Here is a 22,470-nt window from a genome sequence, read left to right as displayed (position 1 = left end):
ACGGCCGATGTACGGCGTCCCTGTGCGGACTGCGGAGGCCCCAGGCGGAGAAGCCCAAATGCGTTATTAGAAACTCACGGCCCAGTATGCCGATACGGCCCAAGCCCATTTGCATTTCTCTGCGCTAGCTTTCGTCACTTTTGTTATTTTGCGTACCAAGGAGTATGCATATATAGAAGGTAGTACAAATCACCAGCGCCACCTTCAAGTCACCACTCAATACAAAACGGTACAACACGCACACGTAGTAGTGAGTGTAATGCTAGAGCTGCAGAAGACAGAGCAGCCCATGCATCGTCATCACAGCTACTACTAATAACAAATCAAAAAGTACCGAGATGGACACAACACAACAGCTCAACAAGTACGTGCAGCCACAACTGCAGCTATGGGTGGAGCAGATCTCTCCGTTCCTGTCAAAGGCTCAAAGCCTGGCGGCGGAGGGAAGGGGGGGCTGCCTAGTCGCAGCACATCTCGCAGATCCAGCAGCAGCAGAGCGCCGCGATGCTGAAAAACCAAAAACACGCCACACAGTAGCAGTTCTTAATTCCTGAGGTTATTTTTTTGTAGCAGAAGAGGACAGAGAAACGGGTGGACCGACGGACGACTGAAGGATCATTAAGTTTGTGATTGGTAGTTTACCATCCTTCGATGAAGCCCTTCTCCCCGCGCGAGGTCGTCTTCCCCCGGCGTCCCTGCTTCCTGCCGCTGCCTCCCTGCTGCTCCGCGCCTGCCGTCGGGTAGCCTGCAAGCAAGCCATGTCAGCAATATGTGTCCGTCGATCCGTCCATCCACACGGATTTATTCGGAGATGACGATCGATCGATCGATCTGACCCGCGGGTGGTGGCGGCGGCGCCTGCTGCTGCTGCCTGTTGCTGTTGTTCTGATCCATCCTCGACCGTCTCCTCGCTGCTATTGCTAGAGCTAGAGCACGCACGCTCGGCGATCGATGATGCTGTTGTAGTGGAAGCGTGAGCAACACCAATGGTCTGGATTCTATATATATAGCAGTAGCTCTGACGTACGGGTACGTATAGGCTTATAGCCACACCGGGACGGGACGGGGCTGCCTTGCCTGCAAGCTGCAATTCGCGCGCCCAGGTGTCTATAGGTCCAGTCCAGATAAGGCCGCCCGGCCAATGCAGAGCCGTGGTCGGCGAAGCGCGTTTCGCTTCTCCCTTTCCAGCATGTGTGCAGACACGCGGTCAGACATCGACGGCCGGATGAAATAAACTGCGTGCGCCCTTTGTTCATCGAATCCTGACCGACGTGGATATGACCATATTCATGTCACGAGGAATCCGGTTCTCTCCGTAGCGGGAAGGAAAGGGTGAGATGCACCTTTGCCTGTTCACACCGCGTCATGCTTGGTTTCTTCTTCAGCTGGTTCTACTCTCATCCAAACTTCTCCCTACTGTTGCCTTTCCGGAGAGCTTTCTCTCGTCGTACGACAATTGTGATTTCTGGTTGCTGATTGTGATGGATCACCCAACCACAGCAACAAGGTTATCTCCAGCAGCCTTTCCATCTCATCGCTTACCTTACTCCTCATTTTAAACCCCACTCTGTAAACAGAGCATTCTACCGTGTGAAATAATGTTCTGCACGTTCGTATACACGAGTGTGAAGAGAACTTGCCCTCCGTCCGTTAGATGAGTTAGCGTAATTCGAATAGATATATAACTCCGCGTAGAGCTGTACACTTTACCCATTAGTTTGGTTTCTTCAATCTCACTATCGTGAGACCCGATTACTGAAACACTATCATCCCCTGCACGGTATCACCTTGGTGGTTACACTGAGAGGAACAAGACCATATTCTCTCCCAATGTTCAGGACGGTAACATTCTCCTTCCTTTTCCTCCTAGTGCTCCCCAACCACTTGTAACCCTCGGGCTAGCCCATGCAGGTTTGGACTGATCGACCGCACATACAATCTCGAGTGGTTGTACTTCTGAATGTTTAGGTAAAAAGTAATGACAAACTAGTCCTTATGCGAGACGAGATAGTCCACCTTGCTCACATCTATTCTGTTTGAGCCAACTTTTTTGGGGTCCTCCCATGACCGGGAAATACCGATTGTTGGGGCGAAGGCCAAACTAGACCTCGAACCAACCATCATGTGACCTCGCACGGAATCAAGTTAACCCTATCTGTGAATGCAGGACCCAAACGTAACCAGAGACATTGGGTCTCCCATACAACTAGTGTGGGCCACGATGCAGAAGATCCCTCGCAACCCCTCATACGCAACACCAATGGAGCAAAGTCTGACTGCAACGAGTGCTCATCGCCTCAAGGACAAAGGCCGTATAGAGGATCACCATGACCGTGTCGGCGTCGACTCCCCTTCGTGCAAGTCAAGCCGATGGGAACCTGCGAAGACCTCGGACCTCGAGGCCGACTATGGCTAAGGCGAGCGTGGGCCAAAGGCACACGTACCTCGAACTCCATGTCGGAGTCCCTGAGACCACAAACGAGGGACAGAGCCCACAAGATGAAGAAGGACCACATGACGGGCCTAGATCAGACCCATAGTCTAGATTCTCAGACAGGTAGATATCTCGATGTAGTCAGGTCGAGTTAGTACTGTACTATAATTATCCTATTCCACAACATATTTCAGGAATATAGTAGGTAACCATGGGAACAATTGTATTTAGGTTTGCTCCCCATGGTTACCCTGTAAATACCCCTGCTCGAATCCCGACATGGGCACGCTTGATAAGACACTTGAGCTTCGTGACATCCGCTTTTGTCATGTGAAAGGGAAATGTGCCCTTGGGCCATTTCTAAGTATTTTGGTGATTGGGTGCCAACACAAGTGCTTAAATGTGAATTTATGCTCATGGATGGACAAAGTGCAAATCAAGAGTAAAGGTATGTTTCTAAGCCTTAGTACATTGGTTTTGTGTACTAATATACTTGTCTAAGTGTTAGAAACAGAAAGAAGAAGAAAAGAAAAGAGATGAAAAGGGCTTGGCTGTGTACAGCCAAGACTCAGCTCAGTCTGGCACACCGGACTGTCCGGTGGTGCACCGGACAGTGTCCGGTGCGCCAGGCTGACTCGGCGTGAAGTGGCCGCTCTCGGGAATTCGCCGACGGCGTACGGCTAAAATTCACCGGACTGTCCGGTGAGCCAACGGTCGGCCGAGCCAACGGTCGGCAGCGGAATCTGCGCGCGACACGTGGCCAGGCCAACGGTCAGAAGGGGGCACCGGACTGTCCGGTGTGCACCGGACATGTCCGGTGCGCCAACGGCTCCCAGATCTGCAACGGTCGGCTGCGCCATTTTAGGAAGGAGATCGGGCACCGGACAGTGTCCGGTGTGCACCGGACTGTCCGGTGTGCACCGGACTGTCCGGTGCACCCGACGACAGAAGACAAGATTGGCCTTCCAGATTTGCTCTCAACGGCTCCTAGCTGCCTTGGGGCTATAAAAGGGACCCCTAGGCGCATGGAGGAGATATCTAAGCAACCTAAGAGCATTCTTGATCATCCACACTCAGTCTTTGCGCATTCGTTTGTCATTCCCAGTGATTCGAGCTCCGTTCTAGTGAGAACTTTGAGATAGTCTTTTGAGCTCGATTCTTGGCCGTGTGTGTGCGCATTTCGCTGTGGATTTGTGTGTGTTGCTTCCCTCCCTTACTCCGTGCTTCTTTGTGAAATTCAATTGTAAGGGCGAGAGACTCCAAGTTGTGGAGATTCCTTGCAAACGGGAAAAGATTAAAGTAAAGAAGAACACCGTGGTATTCAAGTTGATCATTGGATCACTTGAGAGGAGTTGAGTGCAACTCTCGTCCGTTGGGACGCCACAACGTGGAGTAGGCAAGTTTTGTACTTGGCCGAACCACGGGATAACCACCGTGCCATCTCTGTGATTGATTTCTTGTGGTTATTGTGTTTTGACTCCTCTCTAGCCACTTGGCAATTATTGTACTAACGATTAACCAAGTTTTTGTGGCTTAAGTTTTCAAGTTTCACAGGATCACCTATTCACCCCCCCCCCCTCTAGGTGCTCTCAATTGGTATCAGAGCCGTTCTCTTCACAAAGGGACTAACCGCCCGAAGAGATGGATCCTAAAGGGAAGGGAATCGTGATCAACGACATGGAGAAGGAGTCCTTCGTCAACGAGCCAAGGGATGACAAGTCCAACGACTCGGGCTCGGGCCACAGACGCAAAGATGGGAAGAAGAAGAAGACAAGACGCATCAAGGAGATCGTCTACTACGACGACAGTGATGAGTCTACTTCTTCCCAAAAGAACGACGACAACGACCATAGGAAGACGGTCAATTCAAACTTTTCATTTGATTATTCTCGTATTCCACATAGTTCGAATTCGCATTTGCTTTCCATTCCTCTTGGCAAACCTCCACACTTCGATGGGGAGGACTACGGATTTTGGAGTCACAAAATGCGTAGTCATTTATTCTCTCTCCATCCAAGCATATGGGAGATTGTAGAGAATGGAATGAAATTTGATAGCTCGGATAGCCCTATGCATATAAATGAACAAATCCATAGAAATGCACAAGCTACTACTGTTCTATTAGCATCCTTGTGCAGGGAAGAGTACAATAAAGTGAGCGGCTTGGACAATGCCAAGCAGATATGGGACACCCTCAAGATCTCTCATGAGGGGAACGACATCACCATGCTTACTAAAATGGAGTTGGTGGAGGGCGAGCTTGGAAGATTTGCGATGATAAGGGGCGAGGAGCCAACCCAAACATACAACCGGCTCAAGACTCTTATCAACAAAATAAGGAGCTATGGAAGCACGCGATGGACGGACCATGACGTCGTCCGACTATTACTAAGGTCCTTTACCATTCTTGATCCTCATTTGGTGAATAATATTCGTGAGAATCCCAGGTACACCAAAATGTCGCCCGAAGAAGTCATAGGAAAATTCGTCAGCGGGCGAATGATGATTAAGGAAGCGAGGTACGTGGACGACGCCTTGAATGGACCGATCAACGAGCCGCAACCTCTTGCTCTCGAAGCAACAAGAAGCAAGGAGGCGCTACCTAGCAAGGTGGCACAAATTGAGGCGGCCGGACTTAATGATGAAGAGATGGCTCTCATCATCAAACGCTTCAAGACGGTGCTAAAGGGTCACAAGGGGCAGCCAAGCAAGACCAAGACAAAGGGGAAGCGCTCATGCTTCAAGTGCGGTAAGATTGGTCATTTTATCGCTAACTGCCCCGATAATAATAGTGACCAGGAACAGGGAAACAAGAGGGAAAAGAAGAAGAATTACAAGAAGACCAAGGGCGAGGCACATCTTGGAAAGGAATGGGATTCGGATTGCTCCTCTTCCGACTCTGACAACGAGGGACTCGCCGCCACCGCCTTCAACAAATCAGCCCTCTTCCCAAACGAGCGTCACACATGCCTTATGGCAAGGGAGAAGAAGGTATGTACTCGAAGCTCTACCTATGCTTCTTCAAGTGAGGACGAATCTAGTGATGAGGATGAAGTAGATTATTCATGTTTGTTTAAGGGCCTAGATAGAACCAAGGTAGACAAAATCAATGAATTGATTGATGCCTTGAATGATAAGAATATGCTTTTAGAAAAGCAAGAGGATTTGTTGTATGAAGAACATGATAAATTTGTAGAAGCACAAAGATCTCATGCTCTAGAAGTTAAAAGAAATGAAATGCTTTCTTGTGAATTATCTTCTTGCCATGAGACAATTTCTAAATTAAGGAGCATTAATGATGATTTGAATGCTAAGTTAGAGATTGCTAGTAAATCTACCTCTTGTGTAGAAAATGTTGTAACGTGCACTAGATGTAAAGATATTAACATTGATGCTTATAGTGAACACCTAGCTTGCATTTCTAAATTAAATGAAGAGGTAGCTAGTCTTAATGCCCAACTTGAGACTAGCAAAAGTGATTTTGAGAAACTAAAATTTGCAAGGGATGCCTACACGATTGGTAGACACCCCTCAATTAAGGATGGACTTGGCTTCAAGAGGGAAGCCAAGAACTTAACAAGCCATAAGGCTCCCATCTCCGCCAAGGAGAAAGGGAAGGCCCCTATGGCAAGTAGTGCTAAAAAGAACCATGCTTTTATGTACCATGATAAGAGACAAACTAGAAATGCTTATAGGAGTTACAATGCTTATGATGATTCTCATGACATGTTTGCTTCTAGTTCTTTCTATGTGCATGATAGAAATGTTGGTAGGAGAAATGTTGTTCACAATATGCCTAGGAGAAATGTTGTTAGTGTTCCTAGGAAAGTTAATGAACCTTCTACAATATATCATGCTTTGAGTGCTTCCTTTGCAATTTGTAGAAAGGATAGAAAGGTGATTGCTAGGAAATTAGGGGCAAAATGCAAGGGAGATAAAACTTGCATTTGGGTCCCTAAGACAATTGTGACTAACCTTGTAGGACCCAACAAGAGTTGGGTACCTAAGTCCCAAGCCTAAATTTGCCTTGCAGGTTTATGCATCCGGGGGTTCAAGCTGGATTATCGACAGCGGATGCACAAACCATATGACGGGGGAGAAGAAGATGTTCACCTCCTACGTCAAGAATAAGGATTCCCAAGATTCAATCATATTCGGTGATGGGAATCAAGGCAAGGTAAAAGGGTTAGGTAAAATTGCAATTTCTAATGAGCACTCTATCTCTAATGTGTTTTTAGTAGAGTCTCTTGGATATAATTTGCTATCGGTTAGTCAATTATGCAATATGGGATATAACTGTCTATTTACAAATGTAGATGTGTCTGTCTTTAGAAGAAGTGATGGTTCACTAGCTTTTAAGGGTGTATTAGACGGCAAACTTTATTTAGTTGATTTTGCAAAAGAAGAGGCCGGTCTAGATGCATGCTTAATAGCTAAGACTAGCATGGGCTGGCTATGGCATCGCCGCTTAGCACATGTGGGGATGAAGAACCTTCACAAGCTTCTAAAGGGAGAACACGTGATAGGTTTGACTAACGTGCAATTCGAAAAAGATAGACCTTGTGCAGCTTGTCAAGCAGGTAAACAAGTGGGAGGAGCACATCACAGCAAGAATGTGATGACCACCTCAAGACCCCTGGAGCTGCTACATATGGACCTCTTCGGACCCGTCGCCTATCTAAGCATAGGAGGAAGTAAGTATGGTTTAGTTATTGTTGATGACTTTTCCCGCTTCACCTGGGTGTTCTTTTTGCAGGATAAGTCTGAAACCCAAGGGACCCTCAAGCGCTTCCTCAGGAGAGCTCAAAATGAGTTTGAGCTCAAGGTGAAGAAGATAAGGAGCGACAACGGGTCCGAGTTCAAGAATCTTCAAGTGGAGGAGTTCCTTGAGGAGGAAGGGATCAAGCACGAGTTCTCCGCTCCCTACACACCACAGCAAAACGGTGTGGTAGAGAGGAAGAACAGGACGCTCATTGATATGGCAAGGACGATGCTAGGAGAGTTCAAGACCCCTGAGTGCTTTTGGACGGAAGCCGTGAACACGGCTTGCCACGCCATCAACAGGGTCTACCTTCATCGCCTCCTCAAGAAGACGTCGTATGAGCTACTAACCGGTAACAAACCCAATGTATCTTACTTTCGTGTATTTGGGAGCAAGTGCTACATTCTAGTAATGAAGGGTAGTGTCGGGGACCATAATTAGGGGTACCCTCAAGACGCCTAATTCTCAGCTGGTAACCCCCATCAGCATAAAGCTGCAAAGGCCTGATGGGTACGATTAAGTCAGGGATCAGTCCACACGAGTGACTCGATCACGCTTCACCCGAGCCTAGCCTCGGCCAAGGGCAGCCGACCTCGAGAGACTTCCGTCTCGCCCGAGGCCCCCCTTTTAACGGCGGACACACCTCCGGCTCGCCCGAGGCCTTGGCTTCGCTTAGAAGCAACCCTGACTAAATCGCCGCACCGACTGACCGAGTTGCAGGAGCATTTAACGCAAAGGCGGCCTGGCACCTCTATCCTGACGCGCGCCCCCCGGCAGAGCCGAAGTGACCGCCGTCACTCCGCCGCTCCACTGACCGGTCTGACAGAAGGGCAGCGCCGCCTGCGCCACTCCGACTGCAGTGCCACTCGACAGAGTGAGTCTGACAGGCAGTCAGGCCTTGCCAAAGGCACCATGGGAAACTCCGCCTCGCCCGACCCCAGGGCTCGGACTCGGGCTAAGACCCGGAAGACGGCGAACTCCGCTCCGCCCGACCCCAGAGCTCGGACTCGGGCTAAGACCCAGAAGACGGCGAACTCCGCTCCGCCCGACCCCAGGGCTCGGACTCGGGCTAAGACCCGGAAGACGGCGAACTCCGCTCCGCCCGACCCCAGGGCTCGGACTCGGGCTAAGACCCGGAAGACGGCGAACTCCGCTCCGCCCGACCCCAGGGCTCGGACTCGGGCTAAGACCCGGAAGACGGCGAACTCCGCTCCGCCCGACCCCAGGGCTCGGACTCGGGCTAAGACCCGGAAGACGGCGAACTCCGCTCCGCCTGACCCCAGGGCTCGGACTCGGGCTAAGACCCGGAAGACGACGAACTCCGCTCCGCCCGACCCAGGGCTCGGACTCGGGCTCACCCCAGAAGACGACGAAACTCCGCCTCGCCCGACCCCAGGGCTCGGACTCCGCCCTGGCCTCGGCCGAACGATCTCCGCCTCGCCCGACCCGGGGGCTCGGGCTCGACCTCGGCCACGGAAGACAGACTCGACCTCGGCTTCGGAGGAACCCCCACGTCGCCCGACCTAGGGCACGGGCCCGCCACGTCAACAGGAAGCGCCATCATCATCCTACCCCGAGTCGACTCGGGTCACGGAGAACAAGACCGGCGTCCCATCTGGCTAGCTCCGACAGATGGACAATGATGGCGCCCCACAAGCTCTGTGACGACGGCGGCTCTCAGCTCTCTTACGGAAGCAAGGCGACGTCAGCAAGGACTCGACCGCTCCTACAGCTGTCCCTCCGCCAGGCTCCGTTGCTCCTCCGACGGCCACGACATCACGCCAGCAAGGTGCCAAGACCTCTCCGACTGCCACATTGGCATGTACCTAGGGCGCTAGCTCTCTCTCCGCTAGACACGTAGCACTCTGCTACACCCCCCATTGTACACCTGGATCCCCTCCTTACGACTATAAAAGGAAGGACCAGGGCCTTCTTAGAGAAGGTTGGCCGCGCGGGGACGAGGACGAGACAGGCGCTCTCTTGGGGCCGCTCGCTTCCCTCACCCGCGTGGACGCTTGTAACCCCCCTACTGCAAGCGCACCCGACCTGGGCGCGGGACGAACACGAAGGCCGCGGGATCTCCACCTCTCTCACACCCGTCTCCGGCCACCTCGCCTCTCCCCCCTTCGCGCTCGCCCACGCGCTCGACCCATCTGGGCTGGGGCACGCAGCACACTCACTCGTCGGCTCGGGGACCCCCGGTCTCGAAACGCCGACAGTTGGCGCGCCAGGTAGGGGCCCGCTGCGTGCTGACGAACAGCTTCCCGTCAAGCTCCAGATGGGCAGTCTCCAGCAACCTCTCCGGCCCGGGACGGTGCTCTGTTTCGGGAGTCTTGAGTTCATGTCCTTCGACGACAGCTACGACATGATACTCCTTCCACCGCCGCGCGACAACGACAACGGCGGCCGACAACCCGCTCGCCGGCGGCGGAATCGGCGACATCTTCCCCGCGCGGTGGAAGGACAACATTCGAGCTCGCCCCGTCCTCTCCCCCGCCAACGGAGGAGGAGGCGGGGCAACCAAGGCCAAGCGGGAGGCCGCGCTTCGTCGGCTGTCGAGCGAATCGACGTCCCCAGTGCCCCGACGGAAGGCACGCCGGGCGTCGACCTCGCGTTCGAGACGAAGGCAAGCGCCTTCCCCCCGCGACACGCCAACTCCGAGCAAGTGGACGACGCCGGCGCACTCGCGGAGAGCTTGCAGGACGTCGCCCTCGTACCTGAGATGACGGTGCAACCAGTCCCCGATGTGACTATGTCGCTCCTCGTCGACCAAAAGGTACCGACTAATTCCCATCCTACGTCTTTTCGACTCGGCCTCAACCCGCCAAGCGACCTCGCCTTGGCGGGCGCTCTCATTGAGGCGAGTGCAACCCCACTAGGGTTTCGTATGCGGTCGCCTTGGGACCGATTGACGGACGTCTCGACCTACGGGCCCTCCGGGTCCGAGGAAGATGACGATCCCAGCATCTGTTGGGATTTCTCTGGACTTGGCAACCCCAGTGCCATGCGGGACTTCATGACCGCATGTGACTACTGCCTCTCCGACTGTTCCGACGGAAGCCGCAGCCTTGACGACGAGGGCTGCGGCCCAAGCCGCGAATGTTTCCACGTTGAGCTGGGGGATCCCTCCGAAGGCAACCATCTTGGCATGCCGGAGGACGGTGATTTTCCTAGGCCAGTGCCTCGCGACGACATCCCGCGGGAGCTAGCTGTGGTCCCCGTTCCGGCGGGGGGTCACGACCCACAGCTCGAGCAAGTCCGCGGGGCGCAGGCCAGGCTCGACGAGGGAACAGGAGCGCTTGAGACGATCCGCCGGGACGTCGGGCAGGTATGGGCGGGCCAGCCCCCGGCCGAAGAAACCCGTCACCTGCCCCAGGGTCTCCAGCACCGCGTCGCCAACGATGTCAGGGTCAGGCCGCCGCCCGCATCCAGCGGGGTTGGTCAGAACCTGGCAGCCGCAGCAATGCTCCTCCGCGCGATGCCGGAACCATCAACCACCAAGGGTCGGCGAATCCAGGGAGAGCTCAAGAATCTCCTGGAAGGCGCTGCGGCCCGACGGGCCGAGAGCACTGCCTCCCGAAGGCAGGGATATCCCTCGGAACCTCATGCCGCGACTTCCCGATTCATGCGGGAAGCCTCGGTCTACACCGGGCGCACGCGCAACACCGCGCCTGCGGCCCCGGGCCACCTCGGCAACGAGCACCATCGACGCGACCGTCGGGCCCACCTTGACGAAAGGGTGCGCCGAGGCTACCACCCCAGGCGTGGGGGACGCTACGACAGCGGGGAGGATCGGAGTCCCTCGCCCGAACCACCCGGTCCGCAGGCCTTCAGTCGGGCCATCCGACGGGCGCCGTTCCCGACCCGGTTCCGGCCCCCGACTACTATCACGAAGTACTCGGGGGAAACGAGGCCGGAACTGTGGCTCGCGGACTACCGCCTGGCCTGCCAACTGGGAGGAACGGACGACGACAACCTCATCATCCGTAACCTCCCCCTGTTCCTCTCCGACACTGCTCGCGCCTGGTTGGAACACCTGCCTCCGGGGCAGATCTCCAACTAGGACGACTTGGTCCAAGCCTTCGCCGGCAATTTCCAGGGCACGTACGTGCGCCCCGGGAATTCCTGGGACCTCCGGAGCTACCGGCAACAGCCGGGAGAGTCTCTCCGGGACTACATCCGGCGATTCTCGAAGCAGCGCACCGAGCTGCCCAACATCACCGACTCGGATGTCATCGGCGCGTTCCTCGCCGGCACCACCTGCCGTGACCTGGTGAGCAAGCTGGGTCGCAAGACCCCCACCAGGGCGAGCGAGCTGATGGACATCGCCACCAAGTTCGCCTCTGGCCAGGAGGCGGTTGAGGCTATCTTCCGAAAGGACAAGCAGCCCCAGGGCCGCCCATCGGAAGAGGCTCCCGAGGCGTCTACTCCGCGCGGCGCCAAGAAGAAAGGCAAGAAGAAGTCGCAATCGAAACGCGACGCCGCTGACGCGGACCTTGTCGCCGCCGCCGAGTACAAGAACCCTCGGAAGCCCCCCGGAGGTGCAAACCTCTTCGACAAGATGCTCAAGGAGCCGTGCCCCTACCATCAGGGGCCCGTCAAGCACACCCTCGAGGAGTGCGTCATGCTTCGGCGCCACTTCCACAGGGCCGGGCCACCCGCCGAGGGTGGCAGGGCCCGCGACGACGACAAGAACGAAGATCACCAAGCAGAAGAGTTCCCCGAGGTCCACGACTGCTTCATGATCTACGGAGGGCATGCGGCGAATGCCTCGGCTCGGCATCGCAAGCAAGAGCGCCGGGAGGTCTGCTCGGTGAAGGTGGCGGCGCCAGTCTACCTAGACTGGTCCGACAAGCCCATCACCTTCGACCAGGCCGACCACCCCGACCGCGTGCCGAGCCCGGGGAAATACCCGCTCGTCGTCGACCCTGTCATCGGCAACGTCAGGCTCACCAAGGTCCTGATGGATGGGGGCAGCTGCCTCAACATCATCTACGCCGAGACCCTCAAGCTCCTGCGCGTCGATCTGTCCTCCGTCCGGGCAGGCGCTGCGCCCTTCCACGGGATCGTACCTAGGAAGCGCGTCCTGCCCCTCGGACGACTCGACCTCCCCGTCTGCTTCGGAACGCCCTCCAACTTCCGAAGGGAGACCCTGACGTTCGAGGTGGTCGGGTTCCGAGGAACCTACCACGCGGTACTGGGGAGGCCATGCTACGCGAAGTTCATGGCCGTCCCCAACTACACCTACTTGAAGCTCAAGATGCCGGGCCCCAACGGGGTCATCACCGTCGGCCCCACGTACAAACACGCGTTCGAATGCGACGTGGAGTGCGTGGAGTACGCCGAGGCCCTCGCCGAGTCCGAGGCCCTCATCGCCGACCTGGAGAACCTCTCCAAGGAGGTGCCAGACGTGAAGCGTCACGCCGGCAACTTCGAGCCAGCGGAGACGGTTAAGGTCGTCCCTCTCGACCCCAGTGGCGACACCTCCGAGCAGATCCGGATTGGGTCCGGGCTCGACCCCAAATAGGAAGCAGTGCTCGTCGACTTTCTCCGCACAAACGCCGATGTCTTTGCGTGGAGTCCCTCGGACATGCCTGGCATACCGAGGGATGTCGCCGAGCACTCGCTGGATATTCGGACCTGAGTCTGATCCGTCAGGCAGCCTCTGCGCCTCGGTCATCAAGGAAGGGTCGGCCTCGCCTCGGCAGAGCCCGACCCTCCCTCGGGGGCTAAAAAGGGGGAACCCCTCTGCGTCGAGATTGGGCATACTTCTCCACGTCGAAAATTTTCAATCAAAAAAAGGAGCCTCTTGCGTTCTCCTGGCTATGTCAGAAGCAGGGTCTCGAGGAGCGAACGCGGGTACATGTAAATGGCGAGGCCGACTGAGCCGAGGAACTCCTGTGCCTCCGGGTTAGGGATACCTCACTCATCACCTGCCACGAAGAATGACCCAACTCGAGAAGCCACCCTATTATTGACAAGCTAGGACGAACACGCAGATGGAAAGAAAGGAGAGTACGACTTCATGCAAGAAAGACAAAGTGTTCAGGCCTCAGCGGCCGCGGTGAGACGCACATCCAACAAGAAATTGTTCAAACAAGAATTAGGCGCCGCCTTGGGAAGGAGTCGCGCCCTCAGCTCCGTCCCCGCCGTCGGTGAGGTCCATCTCGGCCTCCGGTGACGGCGCAGGGGGAAGGATCTCCGCCTCAAAGGTGGTCGCCAGCACCGCGCTCGGACCCGCGGCGACCGCGTCAAGCCGCTGGACCTCTGCCAGGGCAGCATCGTCTTCGTCAGGAAGACAGTACCCCTCACTAACCCGCTCCAGGTCCACAACGTAGTGGGAAGCGAGCACGGTGAAGGCCCGCCTGACGCCGTGGTGTAGCGCCTCGCGGACTCTGTCACGCGCGTGATCACCCAAGGCTCGAAGACGGCTTTGAGGGGAGCTTCCTGAAGGGACGTCGCCGGAGCCGAGGATACGATAAAAGTCCGAGACGGCCTCGGACATGGCCGCGAGGTCAGCTTCCCTCTGCTCGGCAGCTCCGGCAAACGCCTCGGCGAGCGCCTTGGCGGACTCGTCAAGGGCGGACTCAAGCTCTGCGAGCAACCAGGAGAAATACCTCAAGCACAAGCAAAGGAAACGGACAAGAACAAGAACTAGGGAGGACCAAGACGTACCTCCGGCTCGGGCACGATGCTCCGAGGCCGCGACCTGGGCCGCGGCTAGGTCGGCCGCGAGGGTCTCAGCTCGGCTTTCGGCCTCGGCAGCCCGACCCCGAGATTGGTCCCGCTCCTCGACAACCAGGACGAGCTCCGATCGCTGCCGTTGCGCCTCCGCACGCGCTGCTGCCGCCTCGGCTCTCAGGTCGGCGCAGAGCAGCTGGAGGTCCGCTACCTTGGCATCCTGCTGAGAAAGACGCGCGGTAGCCCCGGCGAGCGAGGACCTCAGGGATCACAGCGAGCCCCAGACATCGACCTCGCGGCGGATGAACGACGACTTGGCGGCGCTCCGGTCCGTCAGATCCTAGGGAAAGGAAACAGGGCGTCACGACGAGTGTCTCGCTCACAGAAGGAAAAAGGTATGCCTGAAACCGCTACCTGGAGGATTTTGGGGACGTCTCTGCAGAAAACCTCCAGCGACGACCGGAGCGACCCCACCGTTGCCTCAGCACACTCACGGAGCTCATCCCAGGACTGGTCCTCCTGCTCATCGTCGAGAACGAAGACAGGGTCCGAGGCCTCGCGGGTCCGGAATCGGAGCAACGGGCGCCGGGCCTCGGGGCTTCGCCGCACAGCGATGAGGCTGTCACCCGGCTGGACGGATCGCGCGTCCACGCCCACCTCTTTTGAGGCCTTGGGCGCCGACGCATCAGCCATCCCGACGCTGGCGGCAACTGGTCGCACTCCGACAGGGACGGCGGCAACCTCGGCGGTGGCGGGCGCCGGCATGGCCGGCACGACAGGCGGGCTCAGGGCCACGTTGGCGTCAGCCGCCTCCTCAACCACGATGGCCGCCTCGGCAGAAGAGCCGGCCTCGGGAGCCCGCTCCTCAGAAACCGGCGACGCCCGAGCCCCCTGCGGTGAAGTACCCCGCGAAAGGGTCGGCTGAATGACAAGGCCCGGGGCGGCGCTGGCCACACAGTCCGACGCCGTCTTGAGGGCCTTCCGGGGTGCCAGGTCGGTCTGGCCATGACTTCGCTTGCTGGATATAAAAAAAAGGAGGAAAGAAAGATCACGGCCGAGACATATGAATGGGAAGCCAAGACGAAGACATTCCGAGATACTCACCCACTTCGGGCCATTATCCACCGCGCCTGGGGGGAGGTCTCTTGGATCCCGGCTCCCAAGACGGCCGCCGAGGTCCGCTTCGCCGGCATCTTCGGCGCCACCCTCGCCGTGGACGCCCGGGAAGTAGATTGCCCGGGCGCGGTCGCGATGACCTGAGGGTCACCCCCATGCGCCACCGGTACGAGCGGCGGCCCCTGGGGAGCAGACGCCCTGACCTGGCCCTCCGAAGCCACCTCAGCTCCTCCGGCCGAGGGAACAGGTGACACCTCGGGTCGCCCCCGTGCCTCGGACTGGGACCCCGACGCCCCAACTCCGGGGACTGATGGTGTCGGCCCGCGCGGGGGCTGGCTCGACGACTCCTGGCCACACCCCGAGCTGGGGCCGAGGCCGAGACGGGCGGCCATGTCGTCCTCCTCCTCATCATCGTCGTCATCGTCGTCGTCGGGCGTCTCCGGCGACGGCTCCCTCGGGAGTCCTTCCCTCTCCTACTGGCGACGACGCTTCTCCAAGGCGTCCCGAGCCCGCCTCCGCTCACGGGCCCGGGCCTTCTCCGCGTCCTTCTTTTTCTTCTTCTCCTCCGCGGCGACCCGCCGCGCTGCACGGTCCACCGCGTCCTCCGGGACCCGTGGCTGGGAGGGCTTGTGCCACCCCACATCCTAAAAGAAGGGGAGAAAGGAACCCGATCATAAGGACCCGGAGCGACCCGATGTACGGAGAAAGAAGGAGCGAACACTCACCAAAGTTACACACCCCTGGTCGAGGCGCATCCGAAGCTGGGAGTATGCGTGGGGGTCCGGCTTCCCCATCGCAGCCGACACCCGCCATTGGAGGGCGTTGAAGGGAAGAGGATCAGGGGACATTCGCGAGCCCTCCCAGTCAGCCTCCGGGGTCATCTCCCAGAGCGGCAGCCGCCGCTCCGCCAATGGAAGCACCCTCCGACGGTGGATGGCGGCGACCACTCCCGCAGCGGTGAGTCCCCCCTCCCGCAACTCCTTCAGGGCCTGGAGAAGGGGTTCGAGATTCTTCTGTCTCTCGTGCGGGGTCCCGTGGCGCCAGGCGTCGGTGGCAGCAGTAACTACTCGCTGGGAGAACGGTGGGAGCAACTCACCGTCATTCCGGAGGTAGAACCACCGGCGTTGCCACCCCTTGTTCGAGGACGCAAGAATGGCAGGAATGTACTGTGACGCCCGCGACTGCCTCAGCAAAAGAGTGCAGCCGCCGGCCCGCACCGCTGCACGGATCCTCCTCTCCCCCGTCGACAAGGCGAAAAGCTCGGCGAGGAAGAGATGAGTCCACAAATCCCAATGGGGGGCGATCCCCAAGTACCCTTCGCATACCGCTACGAAGATAGCGGCCTGCGAGATGGAGTTGGGGGTAAGGTTATGCAACTCCACCCCGTAGTGGAACAGGATGGCCCGCATAAAGCGGCCCATCGGCACACCGAATCCCCGCTCGTGGAAGGAGACGAAGCTCACGACGTACCCCGGCGGTGGGGACGGAGCGGCTCCGCCCACGGGAGGAATCCACTCTGGCCGCTGCTTATCGGTGAGGGGGCGGAGCAAACCCTCGCCGACCAGCTCCTCCAGATCGCTCGCCGTCACCGTGGAAAAAGGCCACGGATCGCGCGGGGGGATTATGGTCACTCGATCCGCCATCACCAAAATGGAAGAGATGGCAGCGCGGGGGGCAGGAAGGGCGGTTTTTCTCTTCTCCGACTAAAGTTTCCCGGGTTGCGAAAACCTAAAGGGAGAGGAAGGAAGCAGAGCAAAGAACCGTCACCAGACCCCCTCTCGAGTATATGAAGGCCGGGGCGAAACCGTTTCCAGCGCTCCGCCCGGACCGGACGCGGGATTCAAAAAACGCGAGGCGAAACAGCCGTTCCTCGAACGGCTCGCGCACGCGCAACGGTCGCCCCGCCAACCACTCGCCCCGTCGCATTAACTCCGCGGCGGGACACGCGGCGATTCTGGTAGGAGAAGCGGGCGACGCTTTGCCTTCGCCGTAATAACCGCGCCAAAAAAGGTACGCCACGTCGTTCGATTTCGTATCCTTTTCCTTTTTCCTCTTTCTCTATCTCTTGCAACAGGGACCGGGAAAGGGGGATACCCCGAAAAGGATCCTTCTCCGTGAAGGAACCGGGCTCCGAGCCCCCCCTACTGATCAGAGGTTCGAAGGCTGGCCCTCCGAGGGGTTCAACAGTCGCCTCAGATCGCGTGGGCCCGACACCCACTACTGGTCAGGGGTTCGAAGGCCAGCCCCCCGAAGGGCACCATGGCCGCCTCAGGCTACTCGGGCTCCGTGCCCATTACTGATCAGGGGTTCGAAGGCTGGCCCCCGAAGGGTTCACAGTCGCCTCAGACGCCGAGCGAGGGATGACCAGGGGTACGTTCGATACATAACCGAGGCTCGGGCTGCGCTCCCGAGGTACCCTAGGACATTTCCGAGACCAGCGGGAACGATCTTGTAACGGAATCCCATCGGAGGGAGGCATCGAGCCCTCGGACCCCGTCGCCAGGGGACCGGGTCCGGCAAATCACCCGCATGTACTTTTGGGCGTGCCTCTGGGCCCCTAGCCGACCCCCAACGAACGGGGCACGGACGTCCACTCGGATTACCCGCTTGCAGCTCACCGGAGACACCATGTTCGGTGCCCATCGAGGGTAACGTGGCGCTCTCCCCCCCTCCTCCTTGCGGAAAGGCGACGTAGGGGCGTATGTAAAAAAGCCGAGTCTGTCCCTGATCGTCCTCTCGCCCTGTGCGGAGGCTCGGGGGCTGCTCTCGCAAACCCGGCTCCGGCCAAACCGTTGACGGCGTCAACATACCAGCCCGAGAGCTTGGGCCCCGACCGTGCACCCGGGCTACGGCCAGTTCGCATGAGGGAACAACCAGACCAGCCGAAGCATTACGCGAGGCATTAAGACCTCGAAGGAGTGTAACCACTCCTCCGAGGCCTCGGGGGCTACACCCGGCGGGTGCGCTCGCGCGCACCCACCGGAACAAAATGCAACCGAGAAAGGCTGGTCCCCTTGCAAAAAAGTGCGACGAAAGCCTCCAAGCGAGTGCTAACACTCCCTTCGAGGCTCGGGGGCTACTGTCGGGGACCATAATTAGGGGTACCCTCAAGACGCCTAATTCTCAGCTGGTAACCCCCATCAGCATAAAGCTGCAAAGGCCTGATGGGTACGATTAAGTCAGGGATCAGTCCACACGAGTGACTCGATCACGCTTCACCCGAGCCTAGCCTCGGCCAAGGGCAGCCGACCTCGAGAGACTTCCGTCTCGCCCGAGGCCCCCCTTTTAACGGCGGACACACCTCCGGCTCGCCCGAGGCCTTGGCTTCGCTTAGAAGCAACCCTGACTAAATCGCCGCACCGACTGACCGAGTTGCAGGAGCATTTAACGCAAAGGCGGCCTGACACCTTGTAACACCCTGAATTTGGGGGTATAAAATTTCTTTTCTAATATCCACCAAATTCAGGTGTTACTCTCTCAGTTCTTCGCTTTCCTTTCTCTTTTCCCTAAAAATGGAGAATTATTTTGTTTTATATTAGCGTAAACCTAGTGGAATGAGCCCTAGAGGCACTTTGGTTGTTGCATTCATGCCGTTGCATGGTGTTTCTAAGTGCAAAATGTGTTTGAAACATGTTAACATATCTTATAGAAGCGCTCGGTAAATTTTCATATTTTTCGGAATATTTTTCTATTTTCCGGAAACCAAAATCTATTTATTTGTGGAACTTAAAAATGTTTTTAGAAATTCTAATTATGTTTTTTTGAGTTCATTAGGTCCCAAAACATTTATAGGAATTTTTCTGGAATTTTTGAAAGTATCTATAATATTTTGAGCACAAAATATGGATTTCTAGGCTTTTTCGAATTTTAAAAATAGTAAAATCCGAATTTTAACTGAATTTTTATCTCGTCCAAACCCTAGGTATATATACATGTCTGGCTTCATCTCGTCGAGCCCGTTCCAGAACACCAAACGTTTCCCCCAAATCCAATCCCTAGCTCCCGGTATTGCTCGCCGAAGTTCGGGGCGGTTCCAACTCCGGCGACAACTCCGGCGAGCAATTACTCCCAATCCGTGCATCGTCTGCGGAATCCGAGGGTACCGCTGCGTTCGTCTCGTCGAAGGCTTCGTCGCAGCGCGTTCGGTTCATCGATTGGATCCCCAAATCTCCGGCAATCGACGGATTTCTCCTCGGCTCCGGCGAGGGTCTTCTTCCCCGGTGAGAAACCTCCATTGTTGCACCTAGGGTTTCTTCGTTTCTTCGTTTTCCCGTCCGTGCAGAGCCTCTCCCACTCTCCCCTCACCTTCCCCGGTGGCGGCGCCCCTCCCCCCTCCGTTTCCCCTCCTCGACGGCGCCCCTTTCTCCCTCCCCGGCGGCGGCGGCGGTGGCCGGCGGTGGCGCCCGCGTCCCGTGCTCCCGCGCCCGCGCGCACCCCTCCCCGGCAGCGATGGCCGCGCCCCGCGCGCCCGGTGCGGCCGCGCCCGCCCCCGGCCGGCCCAACCTCGACCTCCCCTGCGCAGCCCCCTCCCCTTCCCCTCCTCTCTCTTCCATGGATGGGAGGAAGAAGATGAAGAGAGGAAGAAGATGGCAATTCTGTAAATTTAGTCCGCGCGAATTACAGTATGGTTTAAAACATTCATAACTTTTGCGTTTTAAACCCGATTCGATCCATTCAAGTTGCGTTAGATTCGTATTAAAATTATCTTAATTTAGAAATATTTATCCCAATTTTTTCACATTTTATTTAATTTAGTTAAACGTTTGTTTAACCAGTGGCTACTAAAACGACATTTCAATTTAAAAATCTAATTTAGGAATTCGATTCGCGCATTTATAATTAGTCACCAATATGATTAACCTGAACTGAAATGTTACTTATTAATAATTGTTTAGTGTAATCACGTTGTTTATTTATTAGTTTCGTATGTCGGTCCGCGCGTGCCGCGGTGCTGTTTCGCGCACGTCGTCGCGTGTCGTTCGCGAGTGTCGCGCGTGTCGTTCGCACGCGTTGTCGTGTGCCGTTCGCGTGTGTCGCACGCCTTGCCGCGTGCCGTTCGCGCGTATCGCGCGTTGTCCGCGCGCTAAGTCGTTTGTGTCCGCGCGTTGCGCACATCGTGTTTGCACGTCGTGCGTCGTTAATTCGTCTCGCTTAGAATCGCTCATATTCATTAAGTTACTTGCTTAATTGTCAACTATTAAAATAGTAAGTTAGTCAAAACTAAGTAGTAGTATTAATTTACATTTGATTAATATCAATTAATATAATTATGTTGAATTAGATGTTCTAATTAGTACTTGTTTAACGTAAACGCGCTAACCCCTCGACCATAGCTTCGTCTATCATGGTTCTTTTTCTCGCGTAACCGTAGAAGCGCTCTCTATTTTATATTGCTCGCTTTTATAACATTTTATCTTGTATGGTGTAATGTTCTTATGCATATATATGTTTGTTTGCTTGTGCCTGTTCGTCTTCGCGTCGCTTTGCGATTAGATCGCGATTCGTTTCTGAGCTTCGAGGAATCGACGATCAAGCATGGCGACCAAGTGATTGAACTCTTCGAGTTCTATGAGATCAAAGACCCTGAGCATCTGTTTGGTGAAGGCAAGTGTTCTCTGACCCATTATGTCCCATTTACTGTATAATTCACTGTCCCGCATACTATGAACAACATAAGGATTGACTAGCTTTCTATTTACCTTGTCCTTGATTACCTTTTGGGTTACTATGGTTAGCTACATGCTAGCGCTTTACTTTAATCAATGAACATGATGAGATACAATGATGATACTATGATTTTATTCTGGATATGATGATATACTTGTGGCATTTAGGGGACTCGGGTTGTTTCCCGAGTACCTCTCCGTAAGGACCTGTTCGTTGAGAGACCGCCCGGGATAACAGTGCAACCATGAGGGTGAAATGGGATGCCCTTAGCTAATTAATTAGAGGAACTAGAGGTGTAGTCGCTTCGCCGTCGTGCTGTTAATGGGGTCCAGGCACAGTGCTTGCTCTGCCGAGGCTGGGTGCCGAGGTCCTTTCGTTTTGCTTTTGTTAGTCACCCTCCTGCGGGGAGGAGTACTGTGTTTATCAAACTGGAGAAACCTAACGGGCGGCTATGACCTCTAGGGAATCTTTGTAAAAGCTACGTAGTGATACCCTGCCGGACCACCTAGGAAGTGATCAATGGGGAGTCATGATCCCTGGGCAAAACGGGAATCACGGCTCATGGGTAAAGTGTGCGACCTCTGCAGAGGGTAATGAAACTGATATATCAGCCGTGCTCACGGTTATGAGCGGCCTTGGGATCCTCTTTGATTAGAGATACAGATGGTTCGAGATACCGATGATCTGAGATAAAATGGTTCTATTGATGGTTTTGGTTCGATGATGATAATGATGTTCCTCGATGAGGAAATGATTCACGGGTTGGTTATATGATAAAACTTGGCTTCCACTAATAATAAATACCTGACCAACTAAAAGCAACTGCTTGAGCTTAACCCCACATAAAGCTAGTCCACCTCAGCCAAACGGGACATTTGTTGAGTACGTTGATGTGTACTCACCCTTGCTTTCACAAAACACCAGGTTGCCTTTGGTGCAATCTATGCTCAGGTAAAGAAGAAGGCGTCGAGGTGGATCTCCAGGAGTTCCAGGACGTTGATGAGTTCGAGGATTAGGCTAGCGACCTCCCCCAGTCAGCTGCCTGTGGTGGGTTGTTTACGTTGGCTACGTTTCGATTCTGTGTACTTTGATTTATATTATGTAAATGACTCTAGTCTGTAATATTATTACTTACTCTTTATTGTAATTCGAAGCATTGTGCTATGATGAGTCATTTATGTGATCGCTGTGTACGTGAATTACTGATCCTGGCACGTACATGGTTCGCATTCGGTTTACCTTCAAAACCGGGTGTGACATAAGTGGTATCAAAGCCTTGCTGACTGTAGGACCGCTGACCTAGAGTAGCACTGCCGTTTTAAGGACTTATTGATTATTACTTCATCTCATCCTTGATTCTGCTTCAAAATATTAGTCACCTCGACTAATTCTATGTTGTGCTCCTATATGCCCCCTTGCCAAAAAGTATTTTATTCTAGTATGGTCTATACTTCTCTCAATCTATTAGATCTGATCTCATCTTGTGCTTGCGACATCTTTGTAGATGCCCCCTGACCATAGCATTTAGTCTTTTGGGACTCTTTCCTCATCCATTATTAAATTGCTACTATTTGACCATCTCTATTCCATTTTGTTATTGACATGCTCGTATCCTTGCATTTTTAATACCCTTATCCCTTAATCTAAATCACTTACCCTTGTACCTCTACTACCTATTTAAACATTTCAGTTTATATGTCCATGATCTTACTGTCTTTTGAGACCCTTTCCTATTCTATTGATAAGTCGCTATCTTTTTGGCAATTTGTACTTTCTTGGTTTTGGTATGCTCGTACCATTTGAATCTTGC

The 22,470-nt window shown here is 55.3% G+C and overlaps 1 protein-coding gene across 2 annotated transcripts; it reads right to left on the bottom strand.

Annotated features, from left to right (window-relative positions):
• Positions 1-149: 149 nt before the first annotated feature.
• LOC100275328 (uncharacterized) lies at positions 150-975 on the bottom strand. 2 transcript variants are annotated; one of them, NM_001328143.1, is made up of 3 exons: positions 837-975; positions 643-745; positions 150-507 (listed from the first exon to the last, which is right to left on the bottom strand). In NM_001328143.1, the coding sequence occupies exons 1-3, from the start codon at positions 892-894 to the stop codon at positions 459-461; spliced, it is 210 nt and encodes a 69-aa protein (NP_001315072.1). In that variant the 5' UTR covers positions 895-975; the 3' UTR covers positions 150-458. The 2 variants fall into 2 exon arrangements, with proteins under 2 accessions (NP_001315072.1, NP_001333618.1); NM_001346689.1 differs by having other exon boundaries at positions 151-507; positions 837-962.
• Between the last annotated feature and the right edge of the window lie 21,495 nt (positions 976-22,470).

This window comes from Zea mays, chromosome 3 (assembly GCF_902167145.1).
Source record: "Zea mays cultivar B73 chromosome 3, Zm-B73-REFERENCE-NAM-5.0, whole genome shotgun sequence".
In the NCBI taxonomy this organism is placed as follows: domain Eukaryota; kingdom Viridiplantae; phylum Streptophyta; class Magnoliopsida; order Poales; family Poaceae; genus Zea; species Zea mays.
This window is presented reverse-complemented; position numbering and strand designations above follow the sequence as displayed.